Source organism: Dreissena polymorpha, chromosome 5 (genome assembly GCF_020536995.1).
Source record: "Dreissena polymorpha isolate Duluth1 chromosome 5, UMN_Dpol_1.0, whole genome shotgun sequence".
In the NCBI taxonomy this organism is placed as follows: Eukaryota; Metazoa; Mollusca; class Bivalvia; order Myida; family Dreissenidae; genus Dreissena; species Dreissena polymorpha.
In genome coordinates, this window is record NC_068359.1 from 65,029,708 (window position 1) to 65,052,355 (window position 22,648).

The 22,648-nt window shown below is 34.5% G+C and overlaps 1 protein-coding gene across 6 annotated transcripts in view; it reads left to right on the plus strand.

Annotated features, from left to right (window-relative positions):
• LOC127882047 (proline-rich protein 5-like) overlaps nt 1-22,648 on the plus strand; it is a 65,772-nt gene that overhangs the window by 24,957 nt on the left and 18,167 nt on the right. For 3 of the 6 annotated variants that reach the window (XM_052430436.1, XM_052430442.1, XM_052430443.1), the window contains exon 2: nt 13,316-13,575. In XM_052430436.1, coding sequence (XP_052286396.1) covers nt 13,538-13,575 — 38 coding nt within the window. In that variant the 5' untranslated portion in view covers nt 13,316-13,537. Of the gene's footprint in view, nt 1-2,258; nt 2,425-7,112; nt 7,192-13,315; nt 13,576-22,648 lie in introns of those variants that run through there. The other 3 variants (XM_052430441.1, XM_052430438.1, XM_052430439.1) reach the window with 3 other exon arrangements.

Below are 22,648 nucleotides of genomic sequence, written 5' to 3' on the forward strand. Positions count from 1 at the left end.
GTGGACTCTCTCATCCTTCTGAATTGGATCAATTTATTTCCAAAATTAGGGATGTCTAGTATATTTAGTTCTATATTTAGAAAATTCTTACAGAAATTCCTTAAGCAAACAGCACAGACCCAGATGAAACGCCGCATTATGCGGCGTCTCATCTGGGTCTACGCTGTTTGCCAAGGCCTTTGGTGCAACCTTAAAGTATGAGATTTAAAAATATGCGATAATATTAACGTAAGTATATTGCTGATTGTTCCAACAGATGATTCGCAGAATCGGCAAAATGATACATGTAAAATAAAAACTGAGTTGACCAATAATTGGTTTGTATCTGATGTGATTAACCCAGTTATGCGTAGTGGACTCTCCCATCCTTCTAAATTGGATCAATTTATTTCCAAAATAAGGAATGTCTAGTATATTTAGTTCTATATTTAGAAAATTTCTTACTGAAATTCCTTAAGCAAACAGCACAGACCCAGATGAGACGCCGCATTATGCGGCGTCTCATCTGGGTCTACGCTATTTGCCAAGGCCTTTGGTGCAACCTTAATGTATGAGATTTAAAAACATGCTATAATATTAACGTAAGTATATTGCTGATTGTAGTCTTTATAAATAGTTTATATATTTTGGTCATAGTATGTGGTACTCGTTCGAATGAAAAACAAACGACCACTTAAACAGAGCAGAACAGAATCGTTTATGTAGACTTGTTAAGCATGTTAAGCTCATTGTCATTTACATACATTTACAATAACAGCATGAGGTGTAATACAAAATATACATCATTTCGAAGAAAGATCAATTTACAATATAAGGAATAAACATCTGTACGCGTTCTCGTGAGAATGTTATTACATATTGACCGCATGATGTCAAACGTAGTTAAATAATGCAACACTTCTTACATTATTCTGCCCACAATTTCATAAGTGAGCAAACAATATATAGCAAACTTAATATGTAAGATAATACATAGGAAAATGCATAATTATGATGTCATATGAAGGACAGATATAATCGCATACATCCAATTTTATATCGCAGTGGTATAATTGATATGGTGTCCGCCTAGCGATCGGGAGTTCATGGGTTCGATCCCCACTGTGGGAACGTTCTTTCGATCTCCCCCAAACACACCAAGTACTGGTTCTAGGCCCAGGAAACAGACAATAGCTTTAAACTAACTTTATACTTGTGTGTTATATTCATTCGTAGTTAATTAAATTTTAGAAACATGATTGAGAAATGCTGATAACATTAAAACTGTTTGGTATACAATAATACCTCCAAATTTGTTGCAACTTTACCGTTATTCATACTTATGAGCCGCGTTCTGGTAAAACCGAGCTTAATGCATATGCATAAAAAAACGTCATCCAAGAGAAGCCTGTGTAGTGCGCACAGGCTAATAAGGGGGTACACTGTTTGCTTGATGGTAATTGTCATTGAAAGCAAGCCTCTTCTTAACGGATATCCAGTCCATGTGGAAAGTGTGGTCCCAAATTAGCCTGTGCGGGCAGCACCGGCTAATCTGGGACGACATTTTACGCTCATGCAATAAGCAGTTTTCGTAGAGCGATACAGTAGGTACTCAATTCTCGCCGGTTTGCTTTTTTCGGTATCATTAGTTGGACACATGCGTTGCGTTGCAAAGTTCAATGACCTTTGTAAAACGAATATACCAGCATTGGTCATTAATTCAGATCGTGTTGACATACTCATCTGGTCGCTACTATTAGATATATAATTATTTGCCAGTTAACCGTGCAGTGTTTACATGCCCTAGGCATATTATTGTAACAAACGTTTGCTGTCACATCAAACGGAACTACATCCTTTATATGTCCGAAAATTTACAACACCTTCCGAGACCTGTGATTTACTGTTTGGAGGCTTTGTTTTCGTCACAATTGAATATCATTTTAGAAAGTACAAAAACCATGCAGCAACGGATAAATCTGTTACATCAAATTGCTTCGGAAATTGGTATGTATTTAGCGGTTATATAACTCACATCCGTAAGTTTCTTCATGTACGTGCTAATACCGCACGAGAATACACCCTTGAAGTAGTTTAAATAAATACACTCTTACGTTACTACAACTCGGTTGTTATTTCATTGTTCTCTTAATGCCTCTGATATAGTGTAATGCATTCACTCGTGTCCAGTGAAATGTTTTCTTGCCATATTTCATGCAACTAGACTATGCCTATAGTTGTTATTCGGAACTCAGCGTTTTTTCCGGATTCAAATGCAAATATTCATGCGATACAAGTTCATGTAATGGAAACGGGAAAACAGGTTCGTGTTCCTAGTGATCAGCTCAGTTTCGTATAATGTCTATTGCACATTTGCCAAGAGTTTGATAAAATTGGAACATAAAATTTGTTTCTGATGGGATTGCTGACTGGGAACTATTTCATGTGAGTACTCTTGTGAACGTGTTTGTTGTTTAAAACGTAAGTACACTTCGCTAATATGATGCCGTACACACGACATGCATCCACAATTTGCACCTCAGGAAGGCTTATTAGGATAACAATTGTACTTTTATTAAACTTAAACCGTTGTGATCGCACACTTACGTGTGTGTAAAATACTTGAAACCAGGCATTTATTTGTGAGTAAAATACTTAAAGTCGTTAATTTATCTGGCTTTATCAGTTTTCACCATTGAACTTTTAAATATATATATAATTAAATGCGATGGACTGTAGTCAAGCCTGGTATTGAAAGGTTCGCTCAATTAAGTACACAAACAAGCATCGGTTATTCGGTCAAGAAAGATTGGTATCGCATTTTACCAGCACATGGTCGCTAAAACATATGTGCAATTAATATCGATTTACTAATGTATTGATGCCAGAGGCGCATTTGATATAAAGAAGACCAAGTCATGCATTAGTATTGATAACACCCTTAAAATCTGATACGTTCACAGCAATTAACCACCACTCGGCTGACTTTATGTAGTAGATGGATTTCCTTTCGACCTACAAAAGACAACCAGAAAATTCAAACAAAATAATATGTAGCTAGTATTGGTTAATTCGAATTGTTCATCAAAGTACCCAAACAACGTTTAGACCTTTTCTTTTACATTCCCATGTTCTTATTCTTGGTGATAAACTTGACAAGACAGTTTGTTATAGATGTCAATCTATTACACAATGGGTCATAACTTCTTGCATAACATTGCTACTTCGTTGTTTTCAAATTTTCTGACACTCAAATAATGAAATGCATTCACTCATGCGCAGTGAACCGTTCTTGACGTGTTCACTACTACATTTTCCAATGGGCGAATCTGGTCGGGAATCCTATCGCAGAAAATAAGAGACATAGAAGTCAGAACATGCAGATTTTAATGACAAATATTATTTTGAAGGTTAAAAAATGCTTTAATTTTGAACGAAGAATAATAAACAGCACAGCAAATCAACTTCTCCATTTTCATTAATATTTTGTTGTATATTTAAATTTCTTCACAAACATTAATAGTCAGTTGATTTTGTAAATTCAACAATAAAGGAAAGTATAATATTGATTCCACATTCGTTACTGATAAACAAAAATAGTACTAGTGGTTAATTTTTAGACCTTCAGCGATTAAATAATTAGTACATTAGTGCGTCTGCACGTGAACGTGGCTACGTAGCACGCTAATACACACTATTTAAGTAATTCGAATCATGACATGCTTAGGTTACAACGATTGGGATAACATACCATTTTTCTGTCATGCCATTGTCACAGGTGGAAGTAACGTACCCTGGATAGTATTTTTTTAGGAGCCTTATATATTCAAATAAATTTATAAAATCATGTTTAATGAGACAAAAATTGACAAAGAGCCATAAACAAAATCCCCACCCTCTGATATTGGAATCTTCCAATATCAGAGGTTGGGGATTTTTTATGGCTCTTTGTCAATTTTTTTCTCATTCAACATGATTATATATATTAATTTGAATATATTCGGCTCCTAAAAAAAACAATTACTATCCAGGTTACGTTACTTCCACCTGTGGTCATTGTCACTAAAATATTGAAAAGCATTTCATCGTGTGCATTGAGCCGTCTACTTTTCTCATTTCGTGCAACTACAAATTGTCGACAGTGGTTATTCGGAACTTAGTGAATATTGGTTTTCCGCTTATTTATTAGAGGTACAAAAATGTTATAAACCTACGGAGATATGAATTTCCCTTAAAAACTGAGTGACATGCGTTTTGATATTCATTCGGCACAGAAAAGTTAACAGAAAACAGTTGTTTGGACCCGGCGAATAGATATGTTCCTTTTGCACTTTATCCAAGCGTCCGCTCCTGTCGGAACTAATAATTTGTCTCTTAAGGAATTCCTGACTCGTAGGATATGATTTCACGTGAGTACTGCTCTTAAAGGGGCCTTTTCACGTTTTGGTAAATTGACAAAATTAAAAAAAATGTTTCAGATTCGCAAATTTTCGTTGTAGTTTTGATATTTGTGAGGTAACAGTAATACTGAACATTAGCCATTCTCTAAAAAATCCACTATATGCATCATTTGACGATTTAAAAACGTGAAAATTATAAAGCGTTGCAACGCGAAACGATTGAATAATTTGAAGAGTTCTGTTGTTGTCGTTATACTTCGTGATACAACGAAGATTGCTAATATAAAGTATAAAATACATCACTCACTGTATGATGACCGAGTTGTCTAAGCGATAGACTTTAACTCCAGGGGTCAGTGGTTAGAGCCCAGTTGAGGGTTACTTTTTTCTTTCTTTAATTTTATTCTTGTTTTGTTTTACTGGAGCTATTTAGATACAATATTTACGTTTATCAATATAAATCATTTAATGACAAACTTCAATACATTCCAAAATATGTGAAAAGGCCCCTTTATTGGGTGCGTTTTTGCAAACTAGTAAATAAAATAGCTAGTATCATGCTGTGAAATGGACTAGTATCCATAATGTGCATGCTGTGAAATGGACTAGTATCCATAATGGGCATGCTGTGAAATGGACTAGTATCCATAATGGGCATGCTGTGAAATGGACTAGTATCCATAATGGGCACAAAAGTTCATTAGAATAACAGCTGTGTACTTTTGTTAAAATGTAACGATTGTGTTCGATGTTGAATCAAACAATTGTTAAGTAGAAAATACGTTTCAGTATCGATACGTTATAAGTGTTTACCAGTTGGCATACTAGTTAAAAGATGCATATTTGAGCCGTGCACGGCCCTTATGTTTGTGCAGTACACTATTGGCAAGCCTGTTATCGCAAAAGTTCGGATGAATGAAGTACCTAAACAAACTTCGGTCATTCGGTCTAGCAAGATTGGTATCGTGTTTTACACGAATACGGCCGCTAAACCATCTGTAAAATTGATCTTAATTTATTAATTTATTTCTGCCCAAGGCGCAGATATAAAGTCGTCATATCTTGGCTCTGTTTGAACTATAAAGAGCTGATAATTTAACAACAATTTACAGCCCCTGCGGTTTACACTATATAGTTAAATTTCTTTTCGATTTGCAATGCAATATCGGACAAATAAAGACAAAACAAATGCATAACCAGTCTTGACTATCGAAGTTAAAGGGGCCTTTTCACAGATTTTGGCATATTTTGAAGTTTGTCATTAAATGCTTTATATTGATAAATGTAAACATTGGATCTTAAAAGCTCCAGTAAAAAATCAAGAATAAAATTTAAAAAAGGAAAAAAAGTAGCCGGTACCAGGGCTCGAACCAGTGACCCCCGGAGTCCTGGAGTTAGTCTAAAGTAAAAATGCATTAACCCTCTCGGCTATTCCGCCGGGTATACACATATTAAATATTTTATACTTTATATAAGCAATCTTCGTAGTTTCGTAAATTTAAACGACAACAACAGAACTCTCCAAATTATTCAATCGTTTCGCGTTGCAACGCTTTATCATTTTTAGGTTTTCAACTCGTCAAAAGATACATATAATGGCTGTATTGGACTATGGTAAATGTTCAGTAATACTGTTTTCTCACAAATATCATAACTAAAACGAAAATTTGCGAATCTGAAACAACTTTTTTCAATTTTGTCAATTTACCAAACCGTGAAAAGATCCCTTTAAATTTAATCGAATCGCTCATGAAAATACCACAACACTCGCACTGACTTTAGTTTTACATTCTCATATTTAGGATAGTGGTTATAAAACGTGAGTATACAGTTTGTTATAGTTGTCAAGGAATTGCATAATGAATAATAGTATTCTGGTATAACTATGCGACCGCATTGTTTTCTAATGTCACTTACAGGGAAATAATGAATTCCATTCACTCATGCGCAGTGAACCGTTCTTACGTTCTCACTACTGTATTCTAATGGGCGAGTCTATTCGCGAATCTGATCAGTGGAAGTTAAAAATAAGAAACATTAAAGTCAACCTCTTTTGGTAGGCAAATGCAGATATATCAGAAAAATATATTTTGAAGCAATAAAACATGTTAACGGTTTATTTTAAACAAGAATAAATACACATCACAATAAAAACCAATACTCTGTTTGCATCAAAGTTTTCGTTTTATATTTAAATCTCTTCACAAACATTATGCGACAGTTGAATTTGTTAATACAATAATAATGAAAGGTGTAATCACGTTTCCAGATTTCGTTCCAATGAACAATAGTAGTATGGGCTCATTTTTAGACCTAGACCCGCGCCATGAACAAGAATGGTAATAATGCAGTAATAATACACATTTAGTTAAGAGTTCAAGGTCAACTAGTCTTGTATAACCTTGCCATTTATTACACTTAGTTTGTTTAATGTTTAAGTAGGCGTTTGTATAACCGTGTCATTTATTACACTTAGTTTGTTTAATGTTTAAGTAGGCGTTTGTATAACCGTGCCATTTATTACACTTAGTTTGTTTAATATTTAAGTAGGCGTTTGTATAACCGTGTCATTTATTACACTTAGTTTGTTTAGTATTAAAGTAGGCGTTTGTATAACCGTGCCTTTTATTACACTTAGTTTGTTTAATATTAAAGTAGGCGTTTGTATAACCGTGCCATTTATTACACTTAGTTTGTTTAATATTTTACATAGACTCATCTATTGCTCTTAAGCCATGTACTCGCTGGTGTCGTCGGTACAGAGAATCCGTGTGTTCTTTGTATAAGAGGCTGACCTTTATTTCTATTTCACGTGAGTACTGTACTCAATATGCTACGCATAAATATGAATGAAGTGATAAAATCTGCCAATGATAGCAAGATACCAGTCGTTTTGCTTAAAGGTACATGTATATAAAATGCAATAGTTAACTTATAATATCGATTTCAAAACGAAATATTCTCAGTGAGATTATTGTTATATACTTAACCCTTTGCATGCTGGGAAATTTGTCATCTGCTAAAATGTCGTCTGCTGAATTTCTAAAATTAGCATTTTCTTCTATTTTTTTCAAAGAATACTATCAGAATAGCAAACAGTTTGGATCCAGATGAGACGCCACGTTGACGCCACGTTCTGTGGCGTCTCATCTGGATCCAAACTGTTTGCAAAGGCCTTCAAAATTCGGTTCCCGCACTGAAAGGGTTAAAATCTTGGTACTTGTAAACTTTTCAATTAAAAACACACATTTACATGAATCACCAGCATTGTGTATGCATTTTCAAAATATGTGCAATATATTCAATATAAGTTGTGCAGAATAATATTCGCTACACGAGACTATTAAAGGATGAGGGGACATAAGAAATTTTGCTTTTTTAGATGCATAAAAGCTTGATGAGACCATATGTGTAGTGCTGTTGCTTAAATTGAATTCCATCTTGTGTTCACTGACGTTGCGATGACTTTGTTCCTTTATTAAAAGACATGTGAGCCTGTGAGACCATTTATTAAATTATAACTATTGTTGTTCTGTAACTCTGGCTTAATTCTTCGTTAGTACAGCGATCTTTACAATTGGTTTCACTCTGACCAACACAGAAGATATCACATATTAGGTTACATTTTTGTTTGTAACACAATATAAATGAATACTTTTCATTAGGTTTACTTTAACAAAGTACTGTGGAAAATATAATTGAAAACGCGCGAACAGTAAAGATCTGACTATTTTCGACGATAGTTTTTGTATTTTCATAATTTAACCATACACATGCATCGAATTAAAATGGGCATTTCAAGTTTTGGTTAATTGAAAAAAATTATTTCGAATTCATAAATGTTCGTTGTTATGATATTTGTTAGGAAACAGTTATACTGAACATTTGCCATACTCTCAAATATCCATTATATGCATCATGTGACGATTTAAAAACCTGAAAATTATAAAGCGATACAACGCGAAACGATTGAATAATTTGGAGAGTTCAAATGTTGTCGTTATTTTTTGTGATATAACGAGGATTGCTTATATAAAGTATAAAATACATCTCTAATTGTATGAACACGGAAGGCCGAGTGGTCTAAGCGATAGACTTCTATTTCAGGGCTCCAGGGGTCAGTGGGTCGAGCCCAGTTGAGGGCTACTTTTTTTCTTTCTTTATTTGTTTTATTGTTGTTGTTTTTTTTCACTAGAGCTTTTTAGAGCAAATGTTTACATTTATCAATATATATCATTTAATGACAAACTTTAATACATGCCAAAAAACTTTGAAAAGTCCCTTCAAATCAACACCTGTAATGGCTGTAATCTCCCGCACTCTGCTCAATGATTGTGTTATCAACAACTAACCTTGATCGTTGCCTGAACCATATATTTAAACGATTTGAATGAGTAATTTTGAAGCGTATTTATTATGCAAAAGTGAATGCGCTCTAGCAATCACGATCTCTTAAATTAAATAACATCGACTAATTCAGCAAAATTGGATACGTTGGCCCTTAACATCCATAATAGGTCATCAACAAATGTGCAATGACGTCCGATAGTCCCTTCTGACTCCAAATTGAGAGATCAGTATCTTAAACAAACCTGTGTTGAAAACGAAAATGAACTTCTGCCTAATTGAATCACTAGCAGTTATATCATTACGGTTTTCACCGCTCCACTCAATTAACTGGAGTCATGTGTACGCTCAGCTCATGAGATACCCTCGATCTTGGACAATGTATGATACTAGTAACTAATTTAATTACTAGTATACATATCCATATCGAATGAAGGCGTGTGGACATTATCAACATCATGGGGAAAAGAAATTAAATGACATTTTTGCACTTGCTTGACTGATTTGTATGATCATTTATAAAAAAAAGAAGTAAACATAACAAGCCATTTACATTTTTAACCACCAGAAACAACTGCACGAAATATTTGGAAGTGATGTAAGGCTGTGGTTAGTAGTTCACAACTAAATTATGACAAGAGATCGTTGTCAATTATGCTATTCACATTTTATATTACGAGTTGTTGCAAATGTTTATTGGAAACAAGCATCCACAAGTATTTTAACACCATAAAAGTTAGAATCGCCAGAACGTGTACCATAAAAGCCAGAATAGCATATTCGCCTTTTCCCTATAATATCTGATAACAATATTGGGTTTCAATCGAGGTTATTTTATGAACAAACACGAGGGTTAAAAAGAACCACCTGACTATTGAAATCATTAACACGATCGTAAACAATGATATTTATTCATAATACCAAACGCAAATATACGTCAATTGAAAGTAAGTATTTACATTGTCAATTTCACGATGTAATAATTAAAAAAAAAACACTTTTTGCACTGTCAATTGAGAACGTTTAGTGGTCGATGGACAAATTGTAAAAATTATAACACGAGTAAGTTAATGTGCTAATGAATGGTTAAATAATAACGTAATGTGAGTAATACAAACACGTTTAGCGGATGCCAAGCTATACATACGAGCTTCTCTCTGGGAAAACGGGATTTAACCCTTTGCATGCTGGGAAATTTGTCGTCTGCTAAAATGTCGTCTGCTGAATTTCTAAAATTAGCATTTTCTTCGATTTTGTTTTCAAAGAATACTATCAGAATAGCAAACAGTTTGGATCCTGATGAGATGCTACGTTCTGTGGCGTCTCATCTGGATCCAAACTGTTTGCAAAGGCCTTCAAAATTTGGTTCCAGCACTGAAAGAGTTAATGATTGTTGGTAAAGTGTCGTCCCAGAGCCTGTGCAGTCCGACCTTTTTTCGTTTAAAGGGAGTATTTTCTTAGAGAAAATTCAGTTTAGACCGAACGTGTCGTCCCTGATTAACATACGTGGAATGCTCACGTCATTCTGCGGCGACAATCTACTCACATTTATTAAACCCTGTTTTCGCAGAGTAAGGTTCATACTCATTTAAGAAAATATACGTTACATATGCCGTATAGATAATTTATATGAGCTTTGATGTTGACATGTTCAAAGTATGGTTCTATGTTAAAATCATGATTAAACATATTGCAGTTAATGATCTGTCCTGCTAACGACAGGGACAATGTGATTGTATTAGCTTACGTAAATTAAAGAAACGCTTGATTAATTACAATAAGTTTAATTTATTGCTTATTCAATAGTGGTTTTGTCAATAGCTCTTCACAATGCAAGTTTTGTTTTGTATCATCCATCATACCTTACAACGGAATATTATAAAACTGTATATATGTACGAGATTTGATTCGAAACATCGAGCCGTTAGCCTACTTCTCTCTCTTATACAAAGGTTCAACTACAATATAATTTATGTTTTGCTATAGAAAATGTAGTAAGAAAAATAGGTGCAACTCTTACGTATGCGACGGTTGCGTGGAGGAAAAATTCACTCCTGTTTTTTAATGCACCCATATTTGTTCGCGTGCGTCGTTATGTCGTGTGAACGACTTACTTAGTCGAGAGATAGAAAAAAAGTGCATAAGTAGATAAAAGAGTAGTGCAATGAAAAAGAGCGATGCAGTAAATAAAGGAGGGTTTCCACCATATAGCTTAGTCTTTTCCTCGAGTTAGTATGTCGTGGAAAGGACATAGAAAACAAGAGACTGCATTAAAAAAGAGCAGTGTATGTCACCTCTATGCCATCGTAATAAACAAATGTAGTATATAACAGCGGTGGTTGTTTTTACACTTTGTTTCAACATCAGATAGGATTACAAAGAAATAGACAAAGCTAAATGAATAATGGTATTTGTCAATATTAGTAAGATGCTTTGATGCAACGCTGATATTATTGCCATTTTCGACCATACAAGAAAACAATCTTAATCAAGTGAAAAACCAGTAACACCTTCCTCAAATTTATAGTTTTCTTTGGATGAAACTAATGTCCGTAATGAGCCAATTGAGTTACTAGTTAATAAATAGGACCTCTGCAAAGAAGCCGTATATTGCTTTGCGCATGCCGGGCAGTCGATCGTTCGATCGGAAGGTCGGGTGGACTTTCGGTCTGCAGGTCCATTTAACTTATTTATGCCTAGCGTCTAGAAAAAAGGCCTTGGCAAACAACGTAGACCCAGATGAGACGCCGCACATCAGGGTCTGCGCCGTTTGCATAAAGGATTTTCTGTAAGAAATATTCTAAAAAAATAAAAAAAATATACTAGACATCCCTAATTTTGGAAATAAATTGATCCAATTTAGGATGGGACTGTCCACTAGGTATAAATGGGTTAACAATTTCGTTTCCACTCGATGTGTAGAGGACGCGTTGACAAACGATCATAAAAATGTGTAGATTGCTTACTTTGGATACAAATCAGACCCCAATAGGTCAGAAAATGTTGGGTTGTATCATTTAACGTAGACCGATTCGTTTCTTGGCGATATCTTAACATCGATTTGACATGCGACCATGCAAATTTGTAATGCAAATGCAATACTTAGTCTAATTAATTAGTGTCGACTTGTCTAACACGCATCGAAATAGCTGTTGGAGTATTGTATTTGTCGATTATTATTGGTGCTTAGCCTAAAAATAAAAAAGTAGCTCACGCGACTCTATTTCTCGCACTCCTTCTACGTTAGTCAGCCGACTGGCCGGATGGTAGCAAACAGTATATGTAATCGGTAATGAAAAATCACAACTTAACAATTCAACCACTGTAAGAACATAGGGACGCTGATTACCACCTGCAGTATCAATGACATTCACGAAACTTCATTGCAGTAAAGATAATAAATGAACAGAGATGGAGCTTACAGCGCTCAAGAACAACCAAGTCGGAACTATTTCGATTTATCGTTATATACTTGTCAAGAGGAGTATAAATATAAAGTATAGAACAAAACACGTTGCATAACCATGACGTTGATAAAAAGACTCCGAACGATAAATGTGAATGTGACGAAAATTGGTGTGTGGTATACTAGCAGATGAAGGCGGTGTAAATACGTTTGCCATGGTTTATATACGCAAGAATTTCCTACTAAAAATTGCTGTTGTTGCTTTAAAAAGATATCATCAATACAGAAACACGTACGGCATTTATGATACTACAAAGACAAACTCAATACAATTCAGGGTCTAGTATAAGCAAATTAGCGGTTGTTCTTTGGTGAATGGGAACTTTTTATCGCGCATGGTAAAGCTTATTATGTTTTTTAATATGTGAGAAACTTATAAATATGGAAAAAAATTCTCACCATCTGTAAAATGACCTCTGTATAATGGAGGCTGACTAAATAACGGTACTTCCGTGTCGTCTGGTGTGCACCAATTTCATTAAAGACATTAATTTATTGGTTTTAAGAGCGTTGGTAAAAAAAGTGGATTAAGTTCGCCATTTTTTTCTTGTTATTAAGTTTTTAAAGCCACGTTCTCGTGTCAAGCGATGAACGCTACGTGTTATGTATGTCAGTAAAAAAGAATAGAGGGATAGCGGTGTCACTTTTATATCAACTAGCCAAATCGAGACGCACGAAACTTAATAGCAATTGCAGTGGCATCAGTAGTGATGATTGTTGTATAAATGTAGTAGTAGAAGTAATAATATGAAACAAACAAATCTCAGTATTTACGTACTAACAAAACAACGCAACGAGTCATAGTTAAGTTGTCACTTTCAACGTGGCGCGCGGAAAATGTTTACTCACCTAAATCCAAATTCTTAATCATTAACCCATTTATGCCTAGTGGACTCTCTCATCCTTCTTACTTGGATAAATTTGTTTCCAAAATAAGGGATTTCTAGTATATTTATTTCTATGTTTAGCATATTTCTTACAGAAATTAATTTAAGCAAACAGCGCAGACCCTGATGAAACGCCGCATTATGCAGAGGCACTACTTCCCAATACTAAGTATTACCCAATATGATCAGCATGGTATCATCTAATACGCTGATAACGAATTTGTTTGCCTTTGCAGACGATACCGCTTATTCCAAGAATGGAACAAGCAGATGTATGACAAGGACGCAGTTGTGAACAAAGTGTGAAAACATCCGTCACGGTGTCGTCATGAATAAAACACCAGCCATTAACGAAGGCAGGAAATCTAATTGTCACCGTCAGAGATAATTGGATAGTGGAGTTTAACCGAGGATCACTGGTCAGTTTCCGGTCAAACTGGAGGCAGACGGATTAAACGATGGAGTTATTACAAAATGGCGTGAGAACATTGAAACGGTTAGTGGTGAATTAAATTTAGTTTTTGGTTGTTAATTTTTTACAAAATAGATTAAATATGTTCGAGATTATATAATATAACATTATTAGAAAGAAAACAACTGGTCGTTTCAAAACAATACGATACTTTCAATGAAATCTCTTTTTGTTTTGTTTTTCTATGATTCATGAATTATAACCATGATGATTTTATAGCGCTATTTAAATCTGTTTATTCAAAAAACATATTTTAAGAGAACAAAGTTAATGCCGTTTTTCACGTGTCCGATTCCAAAAAAACTAGATAAGGACAAAGTATCCCTATTGTTATAATCGTATTATATGGTGTCAGATCGAACACGCAGTAAAATAATGATAATTTAATAACAATGTTTTAGCACATTGCGAAAGAAAGAAAGCCTCGTGTTTAATATTTCTTCACACAAAAATAACCGGTGAACCTAACGTTGTAAACTTAACGAAAACAAATAACCGGTTAACTGATCGTCGTAGTAGGATAACCGGATCCTTGATTTCCATCAAATGTGTGCATAATGCTATTTAGCTGATATCAACTGAACCTACAGCTAGTCGACCAGGTTTCAATGCCCGTTCCCGTCAGAATGATTTTGTTGGTTGCCCGGACAGGCCGGGTTTCTCCCGTGTACTCCGCCCCCTAAACACCACAAGACAACTCTAAAATTGAGTCTTTCTGTATAATAAAAAAAACTTGAAATTAGAGGCTATAATTAAATATTCGTCCTTTTGAGAGTCAAGAAAGTAATTAGTTAACTGGATAGGAGTTCTGGGCCACACTCCGGGTCCTCAAAGGACAGCCTCAGACGTGGAAGGGCCTCATACACTCCGAAATACAAACACAACTGAACCTTCGCAACAATAGTCATTCTGAAATGTATTATACGTGTGTTCAAATTAATTATAAAACAACGTCCTTGTATTTCCGATTCAAGTTAATAAGCCGTTTAACAAATTGCAGTCACGTTTCTGATGTTTATTTGAAAACGCTGACACAGAATGTGGCCATTTAACCCTGTGCATGCTGGGAAATGTGTCGTCTGCTGAAATGTCGTCTGCTGAATTTCTAAAATCATAATTTTCTTCACTTTTTTTCATAGACCACTATCAGAATAGCAAACAGTTTGGATCATGAGCAGACGCCACGTTTTGTGGCGTCTGATCTTGATCCAAACTGTTTGCAAAGGCCTTAAAAATTTGGTTCCAGCGCTTAAAGGGTTAACCCATGCCTTTATATTCAGTCACACATATGGCAACGTCAAAATGCATCGCTATTATTTTATTCATTTAAAGTTACTACTTTACCAGTAAAGGTCTAGTAAATGTAGTTAAATGGATGTGAAATTTCGATTTTTCGTAAATAACAAACCGATTGTTTTATTTCAAACGAAAGGTATACGACATTTCTTCCTGCTACGAACATGTTCAGACGAATGCGGCAATAATCATAAAACAAAAATATCGTATGTGTTGACTGTAAACTTTCCATGTGTACTTTTGTATAAAAGAATTCGTGTTTAAAATTCGGTAATGCAATACATGTATATCGGTCTTTTTTTAAATGTGTTTGCTTTTCTTGAATGTTATGAATGTTATTCACGAAATGCATTCCTATCTCAATGATGACTAATGCGATTTGTGTAAACTTACTTGTTTTTACTATTGATGAATATTTGAAAAATGGAAACTATATTTTCGTTAAAAGACAACACAACGCAATTTGAATTACCGGTAGGTAGAATTACGAACCTTCAGCGTAAATGGATTTTCGAAAATTTCTATGATTGTTACGACCAACAAGACATTTTTGTTGATTGCGAAATATAACAAGAATGATTGGAATCAGACTAAATGATTGCAATTTAAAAAGAGAGGTGCAGTAAACAAGAGAAGAAAGAATTTTAGCTATCTCGAGATGCCGACGTAGCTAACTCGTGACCATGAGTCAGCTATTCATATGGTTGTCCATGGTGATCGTTATACAAAGGGAAGTAATCATCACAGTAAAAGTACGATTTGGGTATTCACTGCACCGCTCTTTTTATGCTCCCCCCCCCCAAAAAAAAAAATGGGGGGGAGCATATAGTCGCCGCTTCGTCTGGCCGTGCGTGTGTTCGTGTGTCCGTCCGTCCGTGAATTTTTTTTGTCCGGGCTATTTCTCAGCAATTAATGACCGGAATTCGAGTAAACTTTATGGAAAGCTTCACTACCAAGAGATGTGCATATTATCAGCCAGTTCTGGTCGGATGATTTTTCACAGAGTTATGGCCTTTTGAAATTTTCCATTAATTGTACATATAGTGCAATTCTTGTCCCCCCCCCCCCCCCCCAACTACTAGACGTTTCCTTTTGTCTGAATATATAGTGCAATATTGCGACAGAAAAAACTTTGGCGAGCATCACCCATCTCCGAAGGTTTCTTGTTTTAATTGCACTCCTCTTTTATTTAGTTTTACATTCCTCTTTTTCTATCTCGTGGCATTGACTTAGTAACTCGAGGCCACGACATAGCTAACTCGTGACCACGAGATAGAGATGAGGACTGCAATTTAAAAAAAGAGGAGTGAATGTCATTTCTATCCCACCGTAACTATGAAACTTGCGAACACCTAGAGGCCACATTGTTTGGCCCAAACATCAAGAAACTTTCTCTCAATACTTGTTGCTGTTGTTGTTTTTTCAGTTCATTCGGGTCTCAGTTGATCACTTAGGGTCTTGGTCATCTTGTAAAAATGTGTTGTTATTTTAATTTTTTCACTTCGCATTTGATCGAATGTAGCAAACTTAATGCAAAATTAACATTACGTTTAGCCTCTTTTTGTTGTATTTTCATCTACTTAACACATTAACAGATTATATATTATAAATGCACACAATTCAAACAAGAATGACGCCTTTTTCTTGAAATTTCATGCGTTTCCTAATAAATAAAAGTCAGTAGATGCACAGATAATAATGTGTGTGTAGTAGCAGGCAGATTTTAGGATGGTACCATAGCAACCATGATTTTGTCAGATATTTTCTATCAATCTTTTCAGTCTCCATTTTGATAATAAAACATCTGAATTTTCAAGCAATTTTGATATACTTCATTCGAAGCTTTCCTTTCCTGGCAAACACACAACCGTTCATTATTTGAAATTAAGATTGTGCAAAATCATTGGTTTTTACTAATTGTGTGTAGCAATTTACTTAGAAATCCTTCTAAAATGTTAATGTTTTTACACAAATGTTTTTCCCCCTCATTATTTCGACAACAAACGAAGATTTTTGTGACAGGACTGACCCAATACAGATAAATGACGTAAATATTTATTAGAAATTCTAATGTTTTTCCAACATACAGGGGTGGATGAATCTATAGGAATTGATAAAAATAATAGGAAAGAAGGATAATCAACGAATTAAGAAAATTTAGTCAAGGATGGAAAGATCAATACGGTAATGAAGGTATAAAGAGTAAAGCATTAGCACACACACATAAGCAGGGATTGAAATTAGAGATTGCCCGTGAGCCTGGGGCCAGTAGAGTTTGTCCTGGGCAACTCAAATGTAAAAGTGTGAAGTCCAGCCAGGCAACTGTCCTTTTCAAGCTTTAAGCAATTTAGTGCACGTTAACCTTTAATAAAAAATGGCGACTGTGGATTAATAAATAGTTTGGTATTATTAATTTATCAATGCCAATAAAAAGATTCAACTCTGACTCTTATTAAGACACAATACATATAAAGTGTGTCATGTAAGCAATGATGTCGTTAAGTTATTTATAACTTTTTTAAACAAAGTATAAGCAAAGACCTATAGATAACACAGATTGGAAACTTCGCGCCTTATCGGGCTATCTGTCGGCGGGGTCACGTGGTCGAGAAACTGATAAGAACACTTGGGATCAGCAGACGATTTATTCCATGAATCAATCGGAGTAGTCCGGAGATAGCCGGTGTATCACGATTGCGATAAGATAGCGACGCGTCAGTAGCAACGGCTACGATTATCGAGAAAAGTTATGCGAAAATGTTACGGCGCTATAGAAAGGCGGCTGTAACGTGGTAAATAATGATCCGATTTTCATAAAATTAAGTTTCATAGAAACATGAGTAATTATGTTTTATAAAATCTCGATTTTATTTACCTACAATAAGAATTCATAATGCCGCGATCATTGAAGCAATTGCGCTAAGAACTTCCAAATCGCGGCGAGAATGCTGTTGAATAGTTTATTTGAAAGGCTTTTGCTGATAAAATATTCTTGTATAATTTGGTATTTCAGACAGTTAAAACCTTATAAAATATTATTATTTCAAAAAGGATAGATATATGTGGACACATAGATCTAGGTCTCTGATTAAAACAACATTACAGTATAATAAATGCTATGATCGTTCAGGGACCTATACAAACAAAGTGTTTGTATAGGTCCCTGGATCGTTCGATCCAAAAACGGTTTTAGTTCGACTTATTTCAATATTGATTGTGTAGATTTTTTTCAATTGTTTAATTCTCTTTTTATTGAGATTTAATTCATGAGTTATAGGTTATTAAAGTTTTGTTTGTAATCCAGTTTTTTTCTTTTGGTAATAAAATTAAGCTTTCAGTATCGTGGGCTAGGATTTCGCGAAAAGAAACAAACAAAAACATTTCACGCGCGTGTTAATCGTCGGATCAATTAGCGAACTGAAGATGCTTTGTGTGTTTTTTCTTTACTCTTGAGAATTAATTAAAGGAAGGGATTCTTACTTCAATTATCAGTTTGCGTTGTTGATTGATTTTAATTGTGTGATCAGTGGCCGCGGCCGGCGAATTCATTCTTTATATGTCATTGTGATGTCCAATTAAGGTAAGTCTTTGTTGTGAATGTGTTAGATTTTAATATACTTGTTTATAATAGTACGTTATAAACACAATGAAATGCTGTATAAAACTGTTTAAAAAAGGCTATTCTCGATTGTGTATCTTATAAGTTGGACATACTAGTACATATTTTGTATTTTACATTTTTAAATTCTGTATCATTTGTGCAATCATGTCGCGTAACAGAGACCCTGATTTTTTTCGCTTGGAGTGATAGTGATTTAGACCTTGATGAGCTTTTTGAAGGGGACTATACTGACAATGACTCTGTTTGTACTGATAAACATAGTGTTAGTGTTGATAAGAAAGATATATATGTGTGTCCAATTTGTTCACGAGAATACAAGACTATATATATTTCTTACTGTAAGAGGTTTTGCAATTACAAAACTAATGAATAAGAAAACTGAGAAAAGTGCAAAAAATGAAAAGAAAACATCCGCCAGCCTGAGAGATGCTTTAAAGTCACTGAATACCGGTAATTTGAAATAAACTGGGACTATAGGTCTGTACCAGAAGTTTAACATCAGGACTATCAGTATGGGAATATTGAAACTAATAACGTGTGCTCTGCTATTGCTTACGCTTTTAACAATGACAATTTGTGGTTTTTATAGTCATCTCACAGCTTTTGTGTTTTAATAGTAAGCTCACAGCTATCTGTTAAAATATGTTTGTATATTAACTTGCATGTGTAACATTGACAGGAAAACTGGTAATACTAATAAAATAAGATATTAAATGAGAATTTAAACCCATACATTGTACTTTCATCTAGTTCTTTTATTCATACCAAGATAAACATATTACCCAGAATAAAAATCTTATTTCTTCAATTTGAGGTGAATAATGATAAAGTTTTTCACAATGAACCAAAGCACGTTTGACAACATGTGTGTATAATATGGTAAAAGAGCTTAAAATTGTACCATCTTTGTACAAGGCCAAAATCCTTTAAAATGAACATTATCCTCCAGTTTAATTAATTCCTACCAAGATTAACATATCACCAAGCATAAAAATCTGACTTAATCTATTTGGGATGAAAAATGAAAAAGTTTATCAAAAAGAACAAAAACACGTTTGACAGCTTTCTTGTACAACAGAAGAAAAGAGCTTAAAATTGTACCAACATTGTATAAGGCCAAATCCTTTAAATTGAATATTTTCTTGTAGTTTGTTTAAATCTATACTTAGATTAACATATTGCCTAGCATAAAAATCTTACTTCAACGATATGGGATGAGAAATGGAAAAGTTTTCACAAAGAAACAAACCACTTTGGCGACAGGTGTGAAAAATTATTGAATGAAATAACAGTATAAAATTGTACAAAATGTACAAAGGCAAAATCCTTTAAAATGACTTATTTTCGTCTACTTTTTATTAATCATACCTAGAATAACATATCACCAAGCATAACAATCTGACTTAATCGATTTGGGATGAAAAATGAAAAAGTTTATCAATAAGAACAAAAACACGTTTGACAGCAATATTGTACAACAGAAGAAAAGAGCTTAAAATTGTACCAACATTGTATAAGGCCAAATCCTTTAAATTGAATATTTTCTTGTAGTTTGTTTAAATCTATACTTAGATAAACATCTTGCCTAGCATAAAAATCTTACTTCAAATATATGGGATGAGAAATAAAATAGAAAAGTGTTTCAACAAAATACAAACCACTTGATTGAATGAAATAACAGTATAAATAGTACAAATTGTACAAAGGCAAAATCCTTCAAAATACCTCATTTTCGTCTACTGTTTATAAATCATACATAGATTAACATCTCACCTATCATCAAAATCTTACGTTATCAATATGTGATGCTTAATGAAGAAGTTTATAGAAAAATGCTTCGGGCCTTTCAATTTTTCAAAAATTATCGAAAATGAACGAATCCAGTGTTCTCTTTCAAATTCCGATAAATTAATAATTAATTAGAATAATAACTACCAAAACCTAAAGAATTATCAAGACAGAAAATAAATACTTATTTCTAATCACACAAAACATATTCAATGTGTCTTTTTTCGGAGACCGACTTTGCTCACTACGTAAAGTTCGTAACGTTGCGCTTTAAGGCATTCATTGCTCTGCAAACTGACAACCGAGCGCTAAAAACACTAATTAACACATTAATATTGTTAATAACAATATCAAGATAATATAAACTAACCAGATCATGCTCAGAATACCCTACGACATCAAATATTAACGACTAATTACGAAGAATAATTGTTTGCTTTATAAGAAAATGGCCGACAGCAGCTGGAACAGGGAATAATCTACAGGTACACCGGCATCTCCAAAATCAATGTCACGTGACCCGCGTCCGCCGATAGATATTATCGCATATCGCTATAGCGGAGACGAGAGATTCCAATCTGTGTTATCTATAGGTCTTTGGTATAAGATACGTGTGACACCACGGATTCTAGATTACAATATACACTCCGTGGTGACACTAACTGTACATGGTACTTGACTCGTTAGTCTTTAGCTGGGCAACCAAAATGATAAATATGGTTGCCCGTTTGAGCAACAAATGGTTAAACGTTAGTTGCCATTCCTGCATACGGGTTGTCGGATTGAGGAAAACAAATATCTTTTCACGCCTAACGTTAACAACAGATGCGTAACACGGATGTTGTTTCGATTGTTCTATGGCGTCAACAGGCCTGTGTCATTTGACTTGCCCCCTATATCATCCTGTCGTCTGACGTATGTTATATGAAGTGTCATTTACATCACTATTTGTTTGAAGAGTGATTATGGATGCCAAAATAACAACAAACATCGGCGTCCACATTTTTTGACAGTCGCTTCTTCTCCATTGACAAAAAATATATATGTATCGAAGTCCGAAAATAGAAATGTCATACACATGTTGTTTTTGTAATGATTGTGTTTATTGTCCTTCTTCCTTTTTATTAAACTCCGAATGTTCACATAAGTGTTAACATGAAAACTATAATTACCACTGAATGATATTCTCGGAAGTACTTGGCAATCTAATTTCGATACAAACTTAGGGGCGTAGGCGAATCTCGCGTGTCATTACAATTTGGAAGTGATACACTGATACAAAATAATTCAGTTTAAGTTCTTGTCGATCTGCATTCTGTCTCAGCGAATTCAGAATATTGCAAAGAAGGTCAAAGTATTAGCTGATTTTGTGTAAAATTAAGATTTTTTTAAATTCCATTCTTCCATCCTGTTCACTAATAGCCACTAGGCGCACTTTTGTAACCGTGTTACATCCATAAGAAACAGTTTCTTGTAACCTAATGACATGCACAGATAACTAGGTGAACTAATGGTGTACACCGTTTACCTGAAGTTGTATACAGTTTACTTAATGGTGTACATAGTTCACCTTATGGTGTACACAGGTAATGTAATTGTGAACACAGTTAACCTAATGATAAACACAGTTAATGTAATTGTGCACATCAACTTATGGTGTACACAATAAACATAATAGTGTACACAGTTCAACTGACGGTGTACAATGTTAACCTAATGGTGTACATAGCTAACCTAATTGTGTTCACAGTTAATGTAATGGTGTACAAAGTTAACCTTATGGTATACACAGTTAATCTAATTGTGCATATAATTAACGTAATGGTGTACACAGTTAACCTTATTGTGCACATAATTAGCCTAATGGTGTACATAGTTACCTAATGGTGTACATCGTTAACCTTATGGTGTACACAGTTAACTTAATGGTGTACATAATTAATCTAATGGTGTACACAATAAACATAATAGTGTACACAGTTACACTAATGGAGTACACAGTTAACCTAATGGTGTACATAGTGAACCTTATAGTGTACACAGTTCACCTAATGGTGTACATATTTAACCTAATGGTATACACAGTTAACCTAATTGTGCACATAAATAACCTAATGGTTTACAAAGTTAACCTAATGCTGTACACAGTTAACCTAATGGTGTACACAGCTAACCTAATGGTGTACGCAGTCAATGTAATGGTGTGCATAGTTAATGTAATGGTGTTCATAGTTAACCTAATGGTGCACACAATTAATCTGATGGTGTGCACAATTAACCTTATTATTTTTTACAGTTAACCTTATGTTGTACATCGTTAACCTAATGTTGTACACAGTAAACCTAATGGTGTACACAGCTAATGTAAAGGTGTGCATAATTTATGAAATG